This window comes from Oncorhynchus keta, chromosome 27, assembly GCF_023373465.1.
Source record: "Oncorhynchus keta strain PuntledgeMale-10-30-2019 chromosome 27, Oket_V2, whole genome shotgun sequence".
In the NCBI taxonomy this organism is placed as follows: Eukaryota; Metazoa; Chordata; class Actinopteri; order Salmoniformes; family Salmonidae; genus Oncorhynchus; species Oncorhynchus keta.
The window spans coordinates 36,124,457-36,146,296 of record NC_068447.1 but is presented as its reverse complement, the minus strand read 5'-3'; the positions used below and the strand labels follow the sequence as shown (position 1 = coordinate 36,146,296).

The window sequence follows — 21,840 nt, the reverse complement described above, 5'->3', positions numbered from 1 at the left end:
ATTCCTTCCAAACCATTCAATGTTGAATTTAAGATTTCCAACTTGTTGTGTAATGTTTATGTCCAATGGCCGATGAGCGCTGATACGTTTTATCTATAATTTCTCTTCATATGACAAGGTTTGAAAAGGATTTGCCAGTAGATTGATTCATGATGATGACTGCTTGTCTGGCTTGCTAGCTAAGATTTTGAAAGTATGATGTTGACATGATCATTCGAGCTTCAATGCGATACCATTCTCCTTCCGTGGCCACCAACTGCTCTTAAACGCAGGGAAAACTAAACGCATGCTATTCAACCGATCACTGCCCGCACCTGCTCGCCTGTCCAGCATCACTACTCTGGACGTCTCTGACTTAGAATACGTGGACAACTACAAATACCTGGGTGTCTGGTTAGACTGTAAACTCTCCTTCCAGACTCACATTATGCATCTTCAATCCAAAATTAAATCTAGAATCGGCTTCCTATATCGCAACAAAGCATCCTTCACTCATGCTGCCAAACATACCCTCGTAAAACTGAACATCCTACCGATCCTCGACTTCGGTGATGTCATCTATAAAATAGCCTCCAACACTCTACTCAAAAAACTGGATGCAGTCTATCACAGAGCCACCCATTTTGTCACCAAAGCCCCATACACTACCCACCATTGCGACCTGTACGCTCTAGTTGGTTGGCCCTCGCTTCATACGTGTCGCCAAACCCACTGGCTACAGGTTATCTACAAGTCGCTGCTAGGTAAAGCCCGGCCTTATCTCAGCTCACTGGTCACCATAGCAACACCCACTCTTAGCACACACTCCAGCAGGTATATCTCACTGGTCACCCCCAAAGCCAATTCCTCTTTTGGTCGTCTTTCCTTTCAGTTCTCTGCTGCCAATGACTGGAACGAACTGCAAAAATCTCTGAAGCTGGAGACTCATATCTCCCTCACTAGCTTTAAGCACCAGCTGTCAGAGCAGCTCACAGATCACTGCACCTGTACATAGCCCATCTATCTACCTCATCCCTATATCATATGTATTTATTTATCTTGTACCTTTGCACCCCAGTATCTCTACTTGACTATGTTTTGTTTATTCCATGTGTAACTCTGTGTTGTTGTATGTGTCGAATTGCTATGCTTTATCTTGGCCAGTTGCAAATGACAACTTGTTCTCAACTAGCCTACCTGGTTAAATAAAGGTGAAATATAAAAAATCTAATCAAAGCTAAGGTAGATATGTTATTTTATCTGTGGCTATGACCTTGAGCCTTCTTGGATGGGCACTTCTAATGTAAATCTTTGGCAGCACCCAAGGGTGCCTGAACTTTCTTGATCTCCCTGTAGATTTTGCGGCGACAAGTGTCACGATGAGTGACAGAACACGGAGCCAATGATGACGCAACTGGAGAAGATTACCAACCCATACCCTTTGTATTTTCCCTGGCTACCCCTCCACCACAGAAAGCACTGAGCTAGGCTGAAATACATGCATTTTGGAGGTGCAGTACTCAAGAAAGCAGAAAAGAGACCATGTTTTCAGCAGCTTTATTAATTCAATCAAAAAAATTACATTGTTTTGCAAAATTATATGTTATTTTTTATTTTTTATTATTAAACATATTTTTTTTGCTATACACGTGGGGCTCTGCCCCCACCTGCCCTGAATGAGGAGTCTCCACTGAACATGATTAGGGTTATGGGTAGGGGTTAAGTTTAGGGGAGAGACAGCCCAAGGATTCTGGACAGCACTGAGCCTTTATAGCTACTGTAAACTGTGTACGTGCCAAATACCATGCCAGTAGGTATTAACTAATACCACGCCACCTGCGTGCATACATGCACTTCTGCCATCCTCCACATCAGCATTTGTTAAACAATGGCACACGTTTTAAACTATGTACTCATTTTATTTAGCCAAGCGTATATTAGTAAATAATTCCGTGAATGGGTATCATAATTCGTGAAGTAAGTCAAGATCCGAGAAAATGCGTCTCCGAACTACTTTCTCTAAATCGAACGAACGTGGAGGGACTAATTCCTGCCCTCTCTTCCACTCAAATAACTCAGCTGTCGTAGTAGTTGAGAGACTTGAGGTTGCGCTTAGGCAATGATGAAACTAAGATGGCGTTTAAACCCAGACAGGATGAACGGGGGATAGCGAAATTGGTCACAAATTGATTTGATGGGGACATCATTCTCACAGAGATACTCGTTTACAAGCAAACGAGTCTTCAAAGTGGATCATCTTTTTGCACTTATAATCAAACAGACGTGGGTGTATGGGGGAAGCGACGCTGAAAACGGGCAACTTTACGTGAGCTATCTGGACCTTGCTCGCTAGCTAACGTTAGCTCGTAACATTACTAGCTACAGTAGCTAGCTAACCAGCGACAGCTCGCTAACGTAGGTAACGTTAGCCAGCCGAGCTAAACAACAACAACACTGTCAACAGGGAGGAGGGTAGTCTCAGGAGAAATAATTGTCCGGAGTATTTTTGATTAAAAATAAAACAATTAATATCTGTCTTGGGACAGGTACGAAACAGAGAAGGAACCAATATTTCCAGTGAAACTTCCACGCCAATTCGCAGTGCTACCCGAGACCGGAGGTGCTGCCTGGGATGGGCTGAAAAGTGGAGGCCGTAACGTTCGCTTCAGCCACAGTAATCGTGACCCAGTGCTGAACAATAGACCCCGTGAGCTTTCAAGACACCTACACCGCCCATCATATTATTGGTGACACCTGAGTCCATAATTTCCTCTGATCACGTTGAACGTGTCAGGCAGAGTTGCTGTCCAAGTGCCAGCTAACGTTATCTAACATGTAAGTCTAATAACGTTAGCTATACTCTAGCTAGCCATATTTCTTATCCGGAAAGTTAGCTAAGATGCTAGCTAGAGAAATCCTAGTTAGCAACTAACCAATTAACTACAGTGAAACTTAAAGTAAACCAAACAGCTTGGGATTGTTTTAGCCTGTCAGTCACCAAGGACCTCCCGTTATGTAGTTAGCTATGTGACAAATGACCCATATTTTGTGATGTTTGACAATGGCTATATTCATTTGTTTCCTAACTTGAATCCCCATATTTGGTCTTGGCTGGATGGATGCAATCAGGCCTTTAAATCCTGTGACGTTTTATGTTGAGATCAGGGGCTTTAGCTATATTTAGAGAATATGTCCAGCATTTGTGTAGGAAGCTTCCTCAAATGTCTTTATCATTATTTTCTATTGAAAGGAAATGTAGGAGGCCATCAGATGGGTTCTGTGAAATCAATTGTAGGAAACAAACCATATCCCAGACAGTATTTTTATATCACCAAGTATCAACATACTTTGTTAGTTAGTGTGTTATTTTCTGTTGATGACCAAACACCAATTCGACCTTATGAGACAAGAATGGCACCATGTAAGAAGTGCATTATTTGCTGTGTCTGTAAGGTAGGGGGAGGGGAGAACAGTTACAAAGAACGCCTCCCCCATATTGGGTTAACAGGTTTGGGGATTTGGTGTTTTACTAGATTGAAGGTTCCATGATGTTCCAAAGACTTGTTCCAACTATTAGAACATGATTCAATTCAAAGACATTATTCACAAGTAGAAGAATCATGTAATGTTTGTAAAACAATGGCCATTCAAAATTGTAGGTTGTGTCCCTTAGTTTGATCTGATGAAAAACATGTTCTAAAGCATTGTTACTGTATCCAATTACATGTATGGTACTGTACATATGAATTTTTGAAGAACTGGTAATCCCATAAGGAAAAATCCCTTGTGATTATTTTCTCCTTAGCCTAACTTTGAACCCAAAGTGGATATTTTCAAGAAATGCATTTGAAATATGTGTTATGTAGAATGCACTGTTTACAAAAAGACTCCAATAACTCCAATAACTACATAAACAATCTTAGGTTTGGGGTTATGATAGGGTAAGATGGTTTTTCCAGCCTTATAAGACATGCATAAATGTATTCTTCAAGAATCAATGGGTAGTCTATATATAGGGCCTGTATCATTCATTGTAATTACCATTGATTAGCAAGAACTCTTATATTGTGCCCGGACTTCTCATGGTGACAGTTATTTTGACTGCCAATCTGCTTAGCTAAGTAAGTAGCTGCACTGTGCAGTGACTTGACATGCAGATTTGACCTTACCTGTTGCCAGGGCGATGGAGGGGGAAGATTTTGTGCCTCCTCCGGAGTGCCCAGTGTTCGAGCCGTCATGGGAGGAGTTTCAGGATCCCCTGGGCTACATTGCCAAGATCCGTCCAATTGCAGAGAAGTCTGGAATCTGCAAGATTCGTCCTCCTGCTGTAAGTGTTTACTGGTGACATGCATCTATCATTTAACCCCATGAAACCTGTGGGGAGTTGCATATGGTTGTTTTCCTCTTACCTTAACCAATCTGGTGTAGTCTCACTGTTATTTGTGTTTCATTGCGTGTCTAGCAAACACAAGTACATGTTCTCTTTCTTACAAGCTGAGCACAGGATTGAGTGATTGCAGGATGACAAGTGTTTACATCAAACATAGACAGACATTGATCAAAGCTTTCCTTTCCCCACAGGACTGGCAGCCACCCTTTGCTGTGGAGGTGGATAGCTTCCGCTTCACACCCCGTATACAGAGACTCAATGAGCTGGAGGTTCGTCTCTCTCCTCATATATTGTATCATTATATAGTTGAGTCTCAGAAATGGAATGAATAGAACGGCCATCCCCATTCAAGTCAATGATGGGTAATGGGTAGACTGGCATCCATTTTGAGTGTATCCATGCCAGGAAGTAAAAGCAGGAAGTGTACCTGTGCTGTGAGTCAACTCAACTGACATTACACAAAATACATTCCATTGCATGAGCTACATCAGTTCGATTTAATTTACACTTTTTACAAATCATGCTATGTTACCATGGCAATCCATCATCAGGCAGCCATTGCTCATGTTAACATGAGTTTACTGGTCACATTGCCAGGGTTAGAGCTTCCAAGCCTGTTCTATTGCTATGGGTTGATATTGAAGAACTGTTTTAGAAGTCACATGTTCTGGTTGACCCAAAGATTATATTTTAGTTTTCAGTCCATTCTAATAATATTCAATCCTGACACCCCGCCTTAGGCGGAGACACGAGTCAAGCTAAACTACTTGGACCGGATCGCCAAATTCTGGGAGATCCAGGGATCCTCTCTCAAGATCCCGAACATCGAGAGGCGCATCCTGGACCTCTTCAGCCTGTCCAAGGTGCCAGAGCTGATTGACTCATTTTAAAATGTCTCAGTAAACCCCCTGTTGCATGTCTTATTTCTGTAAAACTAAAAAACAAGACCTGTTGAGACTCTTACCATTGCTAACACTATCCAATAGTAATTTAGCCAGTAAAACTGAGTTGTCCGCACTTATATTATTTTGTGTTGTAGGTTGTGATAGAGGAGGGAGGGTTTGATATAGTCAGCAAGGAGAGGCGCTGGGCTCGCGTGGCCCAGAAGCTTGGCTACCCTCCAGGCAAGAACATTGGCTCCCTCCTGCGCTCACACTACGAGAGGATTGTCTACCCCTTTGAGGTGTTCCACACTGGTGCCAGCCTGCCGGTAACGCTACTCACCCACTTTGCTCCTGCTCTTTTGTGCTTACACAAGCAATCGATCAACTCTGATCTATCAAACAGAATTTGACATGCATTGACTTACATTCTTTATTTGTTAAGTCAGTTGCACTGTTTATAAATGGTGTCCATCCATAGTCATGAATGTTGAAGAGGGTTTAACCCCAGGATTTCTGTGTGTAGCAGACTAAGCCAAAGCTATATGATGGAGAGGAGGTGCATAGAGAATACAAGCCCCACTCCATCCCCCTACGCCAGTCTGTCCAGCCCTCCAAGACGAGCAGCTACGGACGCAGAGCCAATCGTCTCCAGCCAGACGTGAGTGACAGCACACAAGCTCCAATGACCGACGTACATGATTTCCCTCTTAACAGTATCAGTCGTGTGTGTAGTTCACAGATACTAATATAAGTTGGTTAATTTGACTCATTTCCATGATCATGTTGATAGTTCCAAAGATGTAAGCATTCAATGTCCACAACCATAATCTGTTAGTAGCCATATTTAACCAGTCTCCTTCAGTAATGGGGTCCAAATCTATTCATTGGGTGGTGATGTACTGTCTTCTGAGAACTGCTAGTGAAACTACTGATCTGCACCGGTTCACAGATCTCAGCTAGGGTAACACCTGCCATTAACACATCTTACTCATAGGTTTTTCACACTGATTGTTTTATCTTCTAGGTAGACTATCAGTGACTGATTTGGTTAGGCAGGAAGATAAAGTTGTCATACGCCCATACAATCATGTAATAATACTCATGTCTTTTGGCATTGAAAAATTGAATTACTTTTCATTCAATATCGTTATATTCCTAAATTAAACCGATTTGAAATGACGTAATACCAAATTAGTCATTAATCCAAATGAATTGAATCTGAGTTCCAGCTCTTTCTCTCCAAATTGGAAAGAAACACCGAGATGGACCCGACGATGCGCTCAGAACGCAACCAGCATGCTTGCTCTGTGTACCGCTACGCTGCTATGGTGTCTGCTGCTACTGCCTTTTGCCCCATGTGATATGCTATATGTCATCTGATATCTCCCTCTTCCTTTCTCTCTTTCTTTCCCTCTTTCAACACCACCGATTGTTCATTTTGGTACCCCTGCCATTGAACATTGCTAACCCATTGTAGTTACCTGTAGGGTACCCATGTCTTTCACCCATAGAATACATTTCGTTTGTACCATTTTGCATTTTAAAGTGGTGGTGTGGTGAGATCTTTTTGATTTGCTTCCTTGTATGCCTTACTCCAGATTTGATTTGAACAATGGCAAGAGATGCTTAAAGGGATGGTGTGATATTTTGGACATCTCCTTACCCAGAGTTAGATGAACTCATGGATACCATTTTTTTGTGTGTCTGCCTCCAGTATGGATGTTTAAGGTCGTTTCATGTGTGTGAAAGAGCGCTTTCATAACCGCTTCAAGACAAATGATCAATGAACAGTAGCTTATTTTCCAAATATTCCAACCTAAGAAGGTATTGTCCTAAAGTTGCCGCTTTCAAGAATAAAAGTCGATAGCCTAGTCTATTATTTGCTATTTATTTTACGAGTCAACTATTGTCCAGGCTTGTATAGACTAATCTAACTCACTAAGACAGCCCGGTCCTGATCAAACTCCCATCATTTGTGTGTCACACAGACGCACACAAACCTGTTCCGTGCTGAAGCTCCTCCACCAGAAATGAATACTAGAAAAGAAAGCCCAGGCTTTCAACAACTTTATCTTATGTCGTGATTCATACTAGTTGTAGCATTCCATTCCACACAGTTATTTTAGCCAAGTTAAAAAAATATATATATGTTTTTTTTTTTTTATGTTTCAAATAAATGCGAATAGTTTGGTTGGTCAATATAAGTGTTTTATGGGTACATAGGTTGCCCAGCTGTAACTGGAAATCTACCAGAACAGCTAGCATTGGCTGCAGAGCCATAAAAATGGTGTCTGTGATTTAATCTGACCCTGGGTAAGTAGAGAAAGGACTTAAAATCTTGCACAGTCCCATTAAACTTTACACTGAGATGTCATCGGATTGGTCATAGCCCACCATAAGAATCTGATGATATGGTTTTGTTTTAATCCCACGTATGCATCCTTGTGTGTGTTTAATTTTCCGCTGAAATGTTTTATTACCTAGGCCATGGGTCTCCAACCCTGTTCCTGGAGAGCTACCCTCCTGTGGACTTTTGCCCCAACCCAAGTTGTCACTATCCTAGTTCAGCTTATCAACCAGCTAATTGATTAGAATTGGGTGTGCTAGATGAGGGTTGGCATGAACCTGCAGGATGGTAGCTCTCCAGGTACAGGGTTGGAGAGACCTAGGCTATGCGTTCTCTGAGGGCTCAGTTCTAAACAGATCAAAAAGACCATGTGATGTTATCAGTACAAGCACAGCTATATTTGGCAAATACATGGTCTACCCACGCCTGTTACAGTCAAACACAAGTCATTCTATTTCATCACACCAGATTTCCATCTCTTCATATACATTTTCACTCTTCCAATGGCTGTTTTTTTTCTTCTCCTCAGCCATTTATTTTTCTTCCTCCTCCTGTCTCAGTTCTTTGTTGCTGTTGTTGTCTTCCTATGCAGGGTCCAGAGGATTCTGCCCCCTACCCTCTCTCCACTGGCTCTCAACACATCTCTACATCGGTACTGCCTGTCTCTCTTGAGCACAATGCGAGTCCTCTCTCTCTCCTGGCTCTACCCTCGCCCCCTGACTCTATCTGGCTCGGTTTCTCGAGCAGCAAACCCCTCGCTCTCTCCCGGCTCTACCCTTGCCCCATGTCTCTATCTTGCTCAGTTTTTCTAGCAGCAAACCTCTCTCTCTCTCTTCTTTTTTTTTTGCAGCAGGGCCCTTGTCGTCCTTTTCTAACTCTTAACAAACATCACCATTCAACAGCGTGGCATCAAGCTTTCGCTGTCTTTAGCCCTTATCCCACTCACTCACCCACCCACTCACTGTTTGTCCCTGGCAACAACTTATGCAAATGCATAAGCAATTATCTGTCTTGCCTGTACTTGTTTATGAAATCAGTGTGAATCTCTCTCTCCTCTTATCTCTTTACTGTTAGTCAGTCTCTGTGCGTCCTTTCTTAACGCTTCCATTCCCTCACTTCTGCAGCGCTATTGTGTGACTGCATGTGTTCTGCTGAGTGCAGTTGAACTCCAGTGGGTTGTGTTTGACAAGAACCCTGTTAGACACTCCACTTGGCCTTTTGAGAAAGTAAAATATTTGGAAAATGCAAACGCAGCTTTGTGCATTTTATGCTCTGAATCATTGCCCCTTCAAAAGTTTTACAGATTTCGGATCTGAGGCAGATGACGCCTCACAACCTCGACTTGAGTCCATTTTTAATTGTATTAATCACTCAGATCAGCTGAGTTGAGACTTGTATGTAGGTTCCCCAAATAATTTTCCTTTGTTGGGACGTGTGTCTAGACGTGTGTTTGGATGCTTTTTCTTATAACACGGTGGTGGATCGTTACCTTTGTTTAATAACTGTCAATACACAAAGATGTACTGTATGGAGAGGTTGTACTCTCCTTGCTGACCCTCTAGTACTACTATTCTACCTTATCCTCACACCATCTCCTGACCCCTCTGCTTCTCCATTCCCTCTCAGTATACCTGAAAGTGTATTGGTGTTGCTCCCATCGCATCTCCCTACTGACTTTTTGCCATCTGTCACCCTAGCCTGATCCCACAGAGGAGGACATAGAGAAGAATCCAGAGCTGAAGAAACTACAGATTTACGGTGCAGGGCCTAAGATGATGGGGCTAGGACTGGTGCCCAGGAATAAGAGCATTCCCAAGAAAGGTAACACAACTCTGCTACAGTCCTTCACTTCCCCTAGTTGGGGCTGAAATGTGAGCTCTGGTCATAAAGTAGTATCATATAGAATACGGTGCAATTTTGGATGCATGTTGACCACTTCTCCGATTTCCTCTCCTTCCAGAAGAGCTGCCTCAGACTGTGACTGTCCGGGCTGCAGCTCCTGCTGTCCAGGTCAAGGAGCAGCCAGGGGAGGTCAAAGAGAAAGGAGGAGATGGCAGCACAACCACAATGGCTCCTCCTCCCTCTGATGCCACGATAAAGATTGAGGTGAAGAAAGAGGAAGAGAAACATGAAGGTGGAGCAGCTCATGACAGCGGGGACCAAGACAGTGGTGAAAACGGTGACGGGCCCTGCACCAAGATGACCATGAGGCTGAGACGTAACCTCGGCAACCCTCAGTTTGTAAGGGCCTTAGCCTCCATTCACGCTTATGGGCAAGTTATACAGGCACAGATTAAGGCTTATCCTGGACTAAGAAGCATGGTCACTGGAGATTCTCTGTCTGAACCTACAGGGCTGGATTCTATGTCTGATCCAAAATCAGATGTTATAGCTAATCGAATCATAAGGTGTCAATTTAAATGGGGAAATAAATAAAGCTAGTTGAAAACCATCTATGCTGCCAGTAATTTAATGGGTAAACAATTTACATGTAATATTTTGTTAGTCAGCTCCTTTCCAACATATTTGAGTGTGGCAATTTAAATGCAGAACTTTAAATCTGTTTCATCTGTTCTGTGTTCTGCTAAGGTGGATTCGTTTGTGTGCCGGATGTGTGGCCGTGGCGACGAGGATGAGAAGCTCCTGCTGTGTGACGGTTGTGATGACAACTACCACACCTTCTGTCTGCTGCCCCCTCTCACTGAGGCCCCCAAGGGCAACTGGCGCTGTCCAAAATGTGTGGCTGAGGTGAGAGCGTCATGAACCACGTTTCCATCCACAGAGTAGTCATACCGTCTATAAATAGATTATTACGACAGCTGTGATGGAAACAGGAAGTTTCGGTACAATTTCATAAATGCCACGAGATAATTTGTTCAATCGACATAGTGGGATCTTTTTGTGTCGGTAAAAGTAATTACCTGTATGGGAGAAATGGCAGTGGAAACGTTTTTTTTTTTTTTTAAATGAGTAAATATTGATATATTAACCATCATATCGAAGTAAACTTGGAGTCACGCGATGACATGTGTGGTCCTCCCACTACGACTCGGGAAACCCTGCAGTGTATTAGGCTACAGATGAAATAAGTGGTGAAAGTGCACAATGATGAGCTTGATGCCCCTTTCAATAAATACGGAGGGTCTTATTCTGGTGACATGAGGATTGATGCTTGACTGCTGTTTGACAAATGTAAATATTCTCTCTCTTATCTATAATAATGTCATACTATCATACCCCCACTGAATCTGCCAGCTGTTGGCTAGAGTGCACGTGCGTAGACCAGAGTAGACTTATCTATTTTACCCAACAGTTTCTGTGACAAAACTATCAGTAGAGTAGAAAATGTGATGGAAACACATTGAACTTTACATTGTTTTATTCGGTACATGAGAAAGTCCATTTTGTGTGCACTTCGTCATCACACACTGATTTGGAGAAAACACACATATTTTCTTTATGCAGATATTTGAATAGTCACATTCATCTGTCACCGATTGGATGGAAAACTAGCTATTGAGACCCACAACATCCTGTTTTCAAACAAACATCCTGCTATGTGGCTGCAGCCATCCACCGTCTAATTAATCTGGAGCTTCTGTGTATATTTTAACCTGAGGTGTCTGGAGTCATTGAAGCAGTTTTCTGGTAGATGTAGCTTGTAGGGGAAACGTGTGTTTGATGGAACCCGGGGCTGGATGCCTGGTCAGGAGAATTCTCTCTATTGAACACAGGCTATTGACATGTAAACCTGTCAGGAAAAACTCTGGGCGTAAACTTTTTCATTCTAGTCATCTGTATGTCTGGTAATTATTTGATTTTCCTCCATCCAATCCATTTCTTCAATGGCCTCTTGTCTGCCTCGCTTCTTCCCTCCAGGAGTGTAAAAGGCCAGCGGAGGCCTTTGGTTTTGAGCAGGCTACTAGGGAATACACCCTGCAGAGTTTTGGGGAGATGGCCGACACCTTCAAAGCAGACTACTTCAACATGCCTGTCCATGTAAGTGCGCCTGTACAAACTATAAATGAATGCTTTGCTCTGATGTGGAGATAAACTAGTCCTTACTGATGAAGACATGCTAGTTGATTATATTGATACATTATTCTTTGAGTTGAGTTTTTTTGTTGTTGTGTTTGTTACAAATGTCTGTGTGTAGATGGTTCCAACAGAGCTGGTGGAGAGAGAGTTCTGGCGGTTGGTCAGTAGTATAGAGGAGGACGTGACAGTGGAGTATGGAGCCGACATCCACTCTAAAGAGTTTGGCAGTGGATTCCCCATGAACAACGGCATGAAGAACCTCTCACAAGAGGAAGCGGTAACTAGCTATCAGCCTTTTCATATTTCACTCATGTTGTCTTCTCCTTTTATTAGTTCTTTAAATATACAGTGTTTGTCTATTCCGCTCTCATTGATATGCCATTAATATGATCCTTGTACAACATGTATAAAACAATATATATTTCCTCCAGAACTAAACCTGCACAGTTTAGTCTGACCCTCTTGCTGCCCTCTGCAGGACTATGCCCGGAGCGGCTGGAACCTGAACGTGATGCCAGTTCTGGAGCAGTCCCTGCTGTGCCACATCAACGCAGACATCTCTGGCATGAAGGTGCCCTGGCTCTATGTGGGCATGGTCTTCTCCGCTTTCTGCTGGCACATCGAAGACCACTGGAGCTACTCCATCAACTACCTGCACTGGTAAAGAGGGCACTAACTGTACAGTGTACACAACATTACAACCGCTACAGGTGACATGGGGCATTAATAGGTAGTTCATCTGTAGATGTTTGAGATTGTCCTTTTATGTCCGATAGCTTTATAAAGGTCTATGTACTGACTGATAGATATGGTTAGTGAGAAACGCTGTTCTCATCACCCACCTCTCTCTCTCTGTCCCCCTCTCGTCCTCCAGGGGTGAGCCTAAGACGTGGTATGGGGTTCCCTCTGTAGCAGCAGAGCAGTTAGAGGAGGTGATGAAGAAGCTGACCCCAGAGCTGTTTGAGTTCCAGCCTGACCTCCTCCACCAGCTGGTCACTATTATGAACCCCAACATCCTCATGGCTCACGGGGTCCCGGTAAGTCACACACACACACCAGAGTATGTGAGCAGAGAGTGGAGGTTGTCCAATTTGACTGGAGCGTGGAGCGAGTTTCCCAAAGGCTGGCGCATCGGCCTTCTCACCCTCTCCAATTTCACTTCACAAGCTCAGGGCATGCCAGGTCCAGCATGCATTTGTAGTCTACTTGTGTGCTGCTCTAGCCCCTTGCTGTCGCTACTGTCATGGAGTTAAATACTTTCATAAAGACATTGATATAAAACACAGCTGCTAAATCAAGGTGACTTACAAAGATGAGGACCAAGAGAGGGAGTGCAGTGATGTAATGTCCACAACTAAAGAATCATTGTGGAATCTGAAAAGACAGGTATCCCGAAAGCATGAGTGTGTCCTTGGTACGTGCACAGGCTAACAGAAAGGGATGAGATGTGTAGTTAGCTTAGTGTGTCATTCTAGCAAAGTATTTGTAAACCAAAAATCTGATCTCTTAAAATGTTTGTTCTGTTATCTAGACAACAGGCAGTCATTGATTTTGGCCCAATAGGCCTGGCATATTACCTCTTTCAAGGAGCTTTCTGTTTTTATAGGGTTATTTTACTTCAAATCCTTTAGGCCTACATACATACAGAAAAACTACTACACCCAGCCTGGCAAGAGTGGCCAAAAGGGTGTTTATCATCCCCAGTGGCTCCACAAGGCTGCTGGCCTGCTTTCTCGGCACCATCACATGAGCCTGAAGACACAGACTGGCCAAACTTGTGTTTTTAAAATTGAATTCCAAGGCTCTGTAGATGTAGCCTAGTAAAGCATTTTTTTGTTCAAATTGTAATTAATTCTAAGTAACAGCCTATATGTGCAATTTATAGACACTAATGATTTAATAAAACAGGTTTGATCAAATACTGAGCGCTTAAGGTCCCTGCCAGCCTAGTGTGTCGTACTTGCAAATGCTTCACAATTTTTAAATGTGTAGGTCTTGAAAAAATATAGCCTAAATCAAAAAAAGTTTTATCTTAGCCCTCCCATCTGGTTCCTGTTTTAAATACCATTTAATACGATATGAGCGCTTCTTAGACACCTTTTCATGTTCTTTATTAAAATACTTTTAATTAAAATCATATGGTTTGTTTTCAGTACTTCAAAACCAGATGGTAGGTCTAAGTAGTTACAAAAATAGATGGGTGTCTAAAAAGTGATTTTAATGAATGGAGCGTATATGGAGCGACGTGGCGTACCGCTCCATGAGCGGCTTTTCCAACCTCTCAACTCCACTCACATACTGACACACACTTAGGATTGCAAGTAACACACACAACCTCTCATACCCATACTACACCTCATAATATTGTGGAGTTGAGATTATGACAAATAAATGCGAGATATATTTGTGCACAATGGCCATTCTGATGAGTCCCTTGTGGCATTTGATCGACAGGTTGTGCGCACCAACCAATGTGCTGGCGAGTTTGTCATCACTTTCCCCAGAGCCTACCACAGCGGCTTCAATCAGGGATACAACTTTGCTGAAGCTGTAAACTTTTGCACTGCAGACTGGGTAAGGCTCTCATCTGTGTCCTGAGAACTAAACTGACTCTAAATCTTCCCAACTAGGTCTCTATACCTATCCTAATGGGAGTGTCGTACGTTGTTTTCAAATTGTCTCTTGCATTCATACCCACCCCCGTCCGTCAGCTGCCCGCAGGCCGCTCCTGTATCGAGCACTACCGTCGTCTGAGACGGTACTGTGTTTTCTCCCACGAGGAGCTGACCTGTAAGATGGCCGCCTGCCCAGAGAAGCTAGACCTCAACCTGGCCGCTGCCACGCACAGAGAGATGTTCAGCATCGTCCAGGAGGAGAGGGAGCTACGCAAGGGCTTGCTGGAGAGGGTGAGACTAATACATTTGAAGGGAATGGATGTTTACTCTGGGTCTCCTATAGGCCCGTCTGTGGTTTGGTCACTGACTTGAGCACTCAGTGGAATTACTTTGTGGTGTGTGTGTGAGTTGTTTGATTGTTGTGGCTTCTTGCGCTATATTGACTGTTTGGTTTATGTGAGTTAGTGGTGTATGTTGTGTAATACTGACTGTGTGTGTGTGTAAAGCAGTGTTGCTTGGCTGTGTGTGGTTTCTTAAATCCCTGTGTGTGTGTTCTCTCAGGGCATCACAGAGGCTGAGAGGGAGGCGTTTGAGCTGCTACCTGATGATGAGAGGCAGTGTGATAATTGCAAGACCACCTGCTTCCTGTCGGCCCTGGCCTGTTCAAACTGCACTGAACGCCTCGTCTGTCTCTACCACACTCAGGACCTCTGTAACTGCCCCACAGACAAACTCTACCTCAGGTACGACTGAGTCTCTCTCGCGCTCTCTCTCTACGTATCCTTTCTTTACCGCTAGCGCCTCACACCTGACTCCTCCGTGTTCCTTCCCCCTACAGGTACAGGTACACACTGGATGAGCTGCTGGCCATGTTACACCGGCTCAAAGTGCGAGCTGAGTCGTTTGATTCCTGGGCCAACAGAGTGAAAGAGGCTCTGGAGCAGGAAGAGGGCAACAAGACAGGTCAGAACTACACACCCATAAACACAAACTATACACTTGACAAGTATACCGCTCTATTCTCTTGTGTGGCTGAACCACACCTCTGGAACTGAATGTCCCCAAAGAAATGTCTTAACCTTTCTGGGATCGTTCGGGACGCTAGCGTCCCACCTCACCAACAGCCAGTGAAAGTGCAGGGCGCCAAATTCAAAATGACAGAAATCTCAATTAAAATTCCTCAACTATAAGTATTTTACACCATTTTAAAGATACACTTCTCGTTAATCCAACCACAGTGTCCGATTTCAAAAAGCAGAACATATCATTATGTTAGGTCAGCAACTAGTCACAGAAAGCATTCGGCCATTTTCCAACCAAAGAGGTGTCACAAAAAGCAGAAATATAGATAAAGTGAATCACTAACCTTTGACGATCTTCATCAGATGACACTCCCAGGATTCAATGTTACACAATACATGTATGTTTTGTTCAATCAAGTTCATATTTATATCCAAAAACCTCAGTTTATATTGGCGCCGTGTTCAGAAATGCCTCCAAAACATCCAGAGAAATTGCAGAGCCACGTCAAATTACAGAAATACTCATCATAAACTTTGATGAAAGATACATGTTTTACATAGAATTCAAGATAAACTTGTTCTTAATGCAACCGCTATGTCAGATTTCAAAAAACCTTTTACGGCAAAATATTCAATCATCTGAGGACAGCGTTCAGCCACAAATGCAAGCCATACAGTTACCCGCCAAGTTGTGGAGTCAACAAAAGTCAGAAATAGCATTATAAATCTTCACTTACCTTTGCTGATCTTCATCGGAATGCACTCCCAGGACTCCCACTTCCACAAGAAGTGTTCGTTTTATTCGATTACATCCATATTTATGTCCAAATACCTCCGTTTCATTCGCATTTAGTTCACTATTCCAAAGACACAATGTGCGAGTGCAAAATCCAGACGAAAAGTCAAGAGTTCCATTACAGTTTGTAGAAACATGTCAAACGATGTTTACAATCAATCCTTAGGGTCTTTTTATAATAAATCTTCTATTATATTCCAACCGGACAATAGCGTATTCATTACAGAGGGAAAAGAAGGCACGGCGCGCAGTAAACAACTGATTGGCCACAGCCTAGTCCACTTGTTGAAACAGCTCTTATTCGACACCCTTCCACAATAGAGCCTCAAACAACTTTCTAAAGACTGTTGACATCTGCACTTCCCAAGGCTTCCAGCAATCTGGCCCCATAGACACAGCATATTGGATAGGCAATCACAAATTAAACTACACACCTCAGATTTCCCACTTCCTGGTTGGATTTGTCTCAGGTTTTCGCCTGCCACATGAGTTATGTTATACTCACAGACATCATTCAAACAGTTTTAGAAACTTCAGAGTGTTTTCTATCCAATACTACTAATAATACGCATATATTAGCATCTTGGACAGAGTAGCATGTAGTTTACTCTGGGTACCTTATTCATCCAAGCTACTCAATACGGCCCCCCCTGTCACCAAGAAGTTAAGAGTGAATGAAAATGCATTTTGACCTTGAGTTCATGTTTCTCCAGGTGTCACGGATCTGGAGGTGCTGAAGGCAGAGGCAGCAGAGAAGAAGTTTCCTGACAACGAGCTGCTCCAGAGACTCAACACTACCCTCACTGACACACAGCACTGTCAGCAGACCAGCACTGAGCTCCTCAACAAGACACTGACCAGGTAACACCCACTGCCATACCCAATTCATTTAGCTCCACAGTAACTCGCATACACCATAACAAACATTGCTGTGTATGTGTTGCAGGAGGATGACCCTTGCTGAACTCAAGGCTCTAGTGGAGAAGATGGAGAACCTGCCCTGTGTGATAAGCCAGCTTGAGGACGTACAGGTGAGTAGCCTCCAGCTGGACCTGATCCACCAGAGAGAAACCAGTAACTCTGCTGTAGCTGTAACGTTGTTAATGTCCGGCCCTCTCTTCCTTCCCTTTTTCCTCTCATTCCTTTTTAATTTCCCCTTTCTCTCAGGCGGTCCTGCGTACGATAGAGGAATTCCAGACTCAGGCCCAGGCTCTAGTAAGCGACAGGGACTGGCGGCGAGACGCCCCTCCCCCAGAGCAGCTTCAGGCCCTGTTGGAGCAGGGGGCTGGCTTACCTGTCGATGCCCCTGAGTGTGAGCTCCTGAAGGGGATGCAGGAGCAGAGCCGCTGGCTAGGCGAGGTGCGCCGGACCATGGGTCCCGAGGGGAGTGAGGTGACCCTGGTGGTCCTCAGGAGCCTGATGGAGGCGGGCTGCATCGTGCCCCAGAGCGTCTCTGTGGAAACGGCCATGGCAGAGCTGCAGGAGCTGCTGACGATAGCAGAACGCTGGGAGGAGAAGGCCCAGATCTGTTTGGAGCAACGGTGAGGGACACCTCATACTGACTGACTCTTTCATTCTCTTTCACCGCCATTCTTTCTCTCTTCACTGTCTCACCCACAGAATCATCGCTCTTTCTTTTAGACTCACTCACTGTTCTCAGGTTGTTTTACTTTTCCTAATGTCCCCTCTCTCTCCTGGTGTGATTTGCAGGCAGAAGCACCCTCTGTCCACCTTGGAGGCCATAGTGAACGAGGCCCAGCTCATCCCAGTCAAGCTGCCCAACATCCTGTCTCTCCGGGGCTGTCTGAGCCGGGCCAGGGCCTGGGTCACTGACCTGGAGGAGATCCAGGCAAGTAGCACCAACTCTTACTGTCTGTCATAACCTGGGCCACGTACAATTGGCAAACGTTGTGTAATGTTGCAAATAGGAAATGCCTTGCTTGTTCTACAATGTACATGTCTATGACATTGTTCCGTTTAGTTGTGCCCTACTAAACGTAACCCAGGCTTGTCCTCTCTTCCTCACGTGTGTGTGTACTGTAGAATGGGGAGCACTACCCGTGTCTGGATGACCTGGAGGGCCTGGTGGCGATAGGGAGAGACCTGCCAGTCAGGATGGAGGAGCTGAGGCAGCTGGAGCTGCAGGTAGCCAGCGCCCACTCCTGGAGAGACAAGGCCTCCAAGACCTTCCTGAAGAAGAGCAGCCAGCACAGCCTGCTACAGGTCAGAGGTGGTGCTTGTGTGGGCCTGCTTAGTTCTTCATTTACAGCTGTTTTGCCCCGCACATATCAATCACGCTTAGTGGAGTGGGAGGGAAGCTTTGGGACATAGATAGTCACAGTATCTATCTGCAAACTTTGTTGAACTAAGTCTTTGGTGTATGTGAACATTGTCTGCCCTGACATTCTATGTGAGTGTGTTAGCCAGTAGTGTGTGTGTGTTAACATGTGACTCTTACTAACACCTTGAGCCTCACAACTTTGTCTTGCTGTAGGTGTTGTGTCCGTGCGTGGAGAAGCGTAAAGCGAGGGGAGAGGAGACGGGTTGTTTAGATGACACCGATACCAACACTCTGGGCCTTTCTGCTCAGGACCTGAGAGACCCTGGAGCCATTGTGAGTCTGCATGGAGTCTGGCCTAGCCAGGCAGTATGGCTGTCGGGTTCTAGTCTGTTCAGTGTGTTAGTGTTACCTACCAGTTTCAGAATGTCATATCCAAACAACTTGATTAGTCTCAAGGCAGTTTCTATTAGGGCTACAGCGATGCTTCAGTCACATACAAACAGCATGCAGAGACCATTACAAAGTGCATCATCCGTCTGTCCCCCTCTAGGTGATGGCGTTTAAAGAAGGAGAGCACCAGGAGAAAGAGGCTCTGCTGAGGCTCCAGCAGGACAACCTGTCTAAACCAGGTGTGGAGAAGAAAGAGAAAGAGGTAAAGACTGAGCAGGAGGACAAGGAGAACGGAGGTGGGAGGTGGGGGGAGGACCCCATGGAGCTGGACACAGCTCTCCACTCTGAGAACTGTGGAAAGGGGAACGGGGACAGTAACCACACAACGACAGGCAGTGCCTCTCCTCCCCAGTCAGTGTGTGTGTGTGGCCGGGCGCCTCGCCCCCCTCTGCTGCGCTGCCACCTGTGTAAAGACTGGTTCCACGGTGGGTGTGTCCCGTTCCCCTCCCTCTTGCTCCCCTCAGCGCCCCCCACCAACCCCCTCTGCTGGTGGGACTGGGACTCACGCTTCCTGTGCCCCCGGTGCCAGCGCTCGCGGCGCCCGCGTCTGGAGACCATCCTGGCCCTGCTGGTGGCGCTCCAGAGGCTGCCCGTCCGTCTGCCAGAGGGAGAGGCTCTGCAGTGTCTCACAGAGAGGGCCATCACCTGGCAGGGGCGCGCCAAGGAGGCACTGGACAGCCCAGAGATACAGGGGGCACTAGAGAAGCTGCAGGAGCTTAAACAGAAGCAGCCTCACAGGGAGGGAGAGGAGGAGGAGGATGGGAAGAAAGGGAACTCTGAGTCGGTGATAGTGCTGTCGGATTCTGAGGGAGGGGAGGGAGAGGGAGTGATAGACCTCACAGAGGAGAACTCTCCCAAGAAGACCCCAAAGAAAGAGATGAACGGTGGCACGCAGGCTGGATGTGAAAACGGCATAAGCCGTTACAATGTAACAGGTTAGTAGCCAATATTGTAACACCTCCAGTCCATGATGTAACCCAGGAGACTTTTTCTCCTTTGTCTGACTGTACCCCTCTGTATCTCCACCCAGGTGTGGGCTCTCTGCTGCCGCTGGTCCCTTCACTAAAAGGCCCAGTGATCGAGCTGTCCCTGACCACCAGGACCCAGCTAGAGGAGTTGCAGCTGGAGGGAGACCTGCTGGAGGTGTCTCTGGACCAGACCAGCACCATCCACAGGGTCCTCCAGGCTGCTTCAGAGCCACAGAGACACACACTCCAAACACTCATACTGGTGAGTGACCAGGAAACCTTTACCATTTAGTGTATCTTGTAATAGCTTAACTCCAATTCCCATTTAGTTAGTCAGCAGCTCTATTAGTTTTAAACTGTCTGAATAGTGTGGGTTGATGTATCATGTTTTGTCCTGCCTCCCCTTCTCTCTTCAGATTGAGCTCCAGGAGCAGAAAGGGGCGGGTCGTGGGGGGCGGGCCAAGGACAAGAGGAAGAGGAAGAGCCAGAGGGGCGACACAGGGGCGGAGGGAGGACCCCGGTCCCAGGACACCTCAGAGTCCAAGAAGACCCGGCCCCTCAACCACATTCCCATCCAGACACACCCCGAGGTAACGCCCACCCAGGCACACCCCGGGGTGACACCCATCCAGGCACACCCCGGGGTGACGCCCACCCAGGCGCACCCCCGGGGTGACGCCCACCCCGCCCACCTATTTTTTTTAACTTTTGTTCAAGAGATAATTAGTTGCATTACTTATTTGAAAGAAGTTGAACCAGTTAAACTCATGCTTCTCTCTCTCTCTCCAACTGTCTTTGTTTCCTCTCCCTCAGATCTTATGATATGGTTATGGATGCAACACTGGAGAAAGGAATGGTCAGACGTTTGGAGATAATAGAATGGACAGATCACTCTGGGCCAGAAGACAGCGTCAAACTGTGGAAGGAAAGATGCAGGCCATCCCCCTGTCTACAGCCCCCGCCCCCACGTGTCTACAGGCCCCCCCCACTCGTCTACAGCTCGCTCCCCCACCCGTCTACAGCTCGCTCCCCCACCCGTCTACAGCCCCCCGTCTATCCCGCGTTCTTAAACACTAACACAGTGGTTCTCTCTTTCTGAGCTCCTACATCTATATTCTACACTCCTGTCTAATTCTCCTGCCCTCCCACTCTATTCTGATCTTTCTCTTCCGACCCTGTACTTTAACACCCCCCACCACTGTCTGTCTTTCGCTATCTACCTCCCTCCATCCTCCCAGTGAACGTGTTCGGAGTGTGTGAGCTGGCTTCGTCATTGGAGAGTGTCTTGGTCTTAATTAGGGATCCAGGTCAGTCAGTCGGTATGCTATGTGTTTTCAGCTCTATTAAATGCAAGTTTTAGAACCGGCCTCAGACAGACACAGTGGCCCGGTTAAGTTGACCCACACATACCCACTTACTGAAGTAGAAATGAATGATATTGATTTATTTTTCTGGGGTTTTTGGGCATGAAGCTTACTTACAGCTCAAGTTCAGTACGGTGGAAGGTTGTGAATCACAGCAGATCATAGGTGTCCATGGTCACCGTGGTAACACTTGTATTTTTTTGTATTTGATCTTGTTTGTTGAGGCTGGGTTGTCAGAGGGGATTTTGCATTTTGAATAAAACCCATTTGGATATTTTGGGAATGTTTTTTGGTGCTACTTTCCCAAAATAGGTATCTCTTTCATTCTCTCACTTTTACATACTCTCTCTTTCATTCTCTCACTTTTACATGCTCTCTTTCACTACTCTCTCTTTCATTAGTTTGGATCCCCTCAGATTTATCCTTTTCTGTCATGTTTTTGTCTCATTTCTTCCCCCTCTATCTCGCTCTCTCCCTTTCTCTCTCCACTTCCAAACTAAAGTAACACTTTACTTTATCACAATTTACTTTTTCTCCTCTTGGTTAAAATTATTATTATTATTGGTATTGATATTGCAGACACACAGTTGTCATGCGTTTGTGTATAAACTTTTCATTTCAATGTTGCCTTTTTGTTTCTTTTCACTCTTGTTAGAAAATAAAAGTTTAGAATTGTTTTAGGAATCTTTTGACTCCTGTCCTTTTT

The 21,840-nt window shown here is 45.1% G+C and overlaps 1 protein-coding gene across 10 annotated transcripts; it reads left to right on the top strand.

The window, feature by feature from the left end:
• The first annotated feature begins 1,658 nt into the window (after nucleotides 1-1,658).
• LOC118359886 (lysine-specific demethylase 5C-like) lies at nucleotides 1,659-21,818 on the top strand. 10 transcript variants are annotated; one of them, XM_035738769.2, is made up of 29 exons: nucleotides 1,659-1,789; nucleotides 2,526-2,814; nucleotides 4,159-4,306; nucleotides 4,561-4,638; nucleotides 5,110-5,232; nucleotides 5,409-5,579; nucleotides 5,777-5,911; nucleotides 8,193-8,252; nucleotides 9,298-9,421; nucleotides 9,561-9,841; nucleotides 10,190-10,348; nucleotides 11,480-11,599; nucleotides 11,757-11,915; nucleotides 12,117-12,298; nucleotides 12,513-12,675; nucleotides 14,093-14,212; nucleotides 14,350-14,544; nucleotides 14,815-14,996; nucleotides 15,092-15,216; nucleotides 16,785-16,932; nucleotides 17,018-17,102; nucleotides 17,239-17,612; nucleotides 17,782-17,920; nucleotides 18,115-18,294; nucleotides 18,566-18,685; nucleotides 18,903-19,737; nucleotides 19,833-20,032; nucleotides 20,187-20,360; nucleotides 20,584-21,818. In XM_035738769.2, coding segments are annotated over exons 2-29 (4,791 nt in total). In that variant the 5' UTR covers nucleotides 1,659-1,789; nucleotides 2,526-2,812; the 3' UTR covers nucleotides 20,593-21,818. The 10 variants fall into 10 exon arrangements, with proteins under 10 accessions (XP_035594662.1, XP_035594666.1, XP_035594663.1 ...); XM_035738770.2 differs by lacking the exon at nucleotides 1,659-1,789 and adding an exon at nucleotides 1,940-1,956; XM_035738768.2 differs by lacking the exon at nucleotides 1,659-1,789 and adding an exon at nucleotides 1,996-2,305.
• The last annotated feature ends 22 nt before the right edge of the window (nucleotides 21,819-21,840 follow it).

Excerpts from the sequence above, each read along its gene's own strand:
- LOC118359886 (XM_035738769.2), top strand. Across the intron at positions 10,349-11,479 it reads GTCCAAAATGTGTGGCTGAG|GAGTGTAAAAGGCCAGCGGA; the intron begins GTGAGAGCGTCA and ends TCTTCCCTCCAG. Across the intron at positions 12,299-12,512 it reads TCCATCAACTACCTGCACTG|GGGTGAGCCTAAGACGTGGT; the intron begins GTAAAGAGGGCA and ends CTCGTCCTCCAG.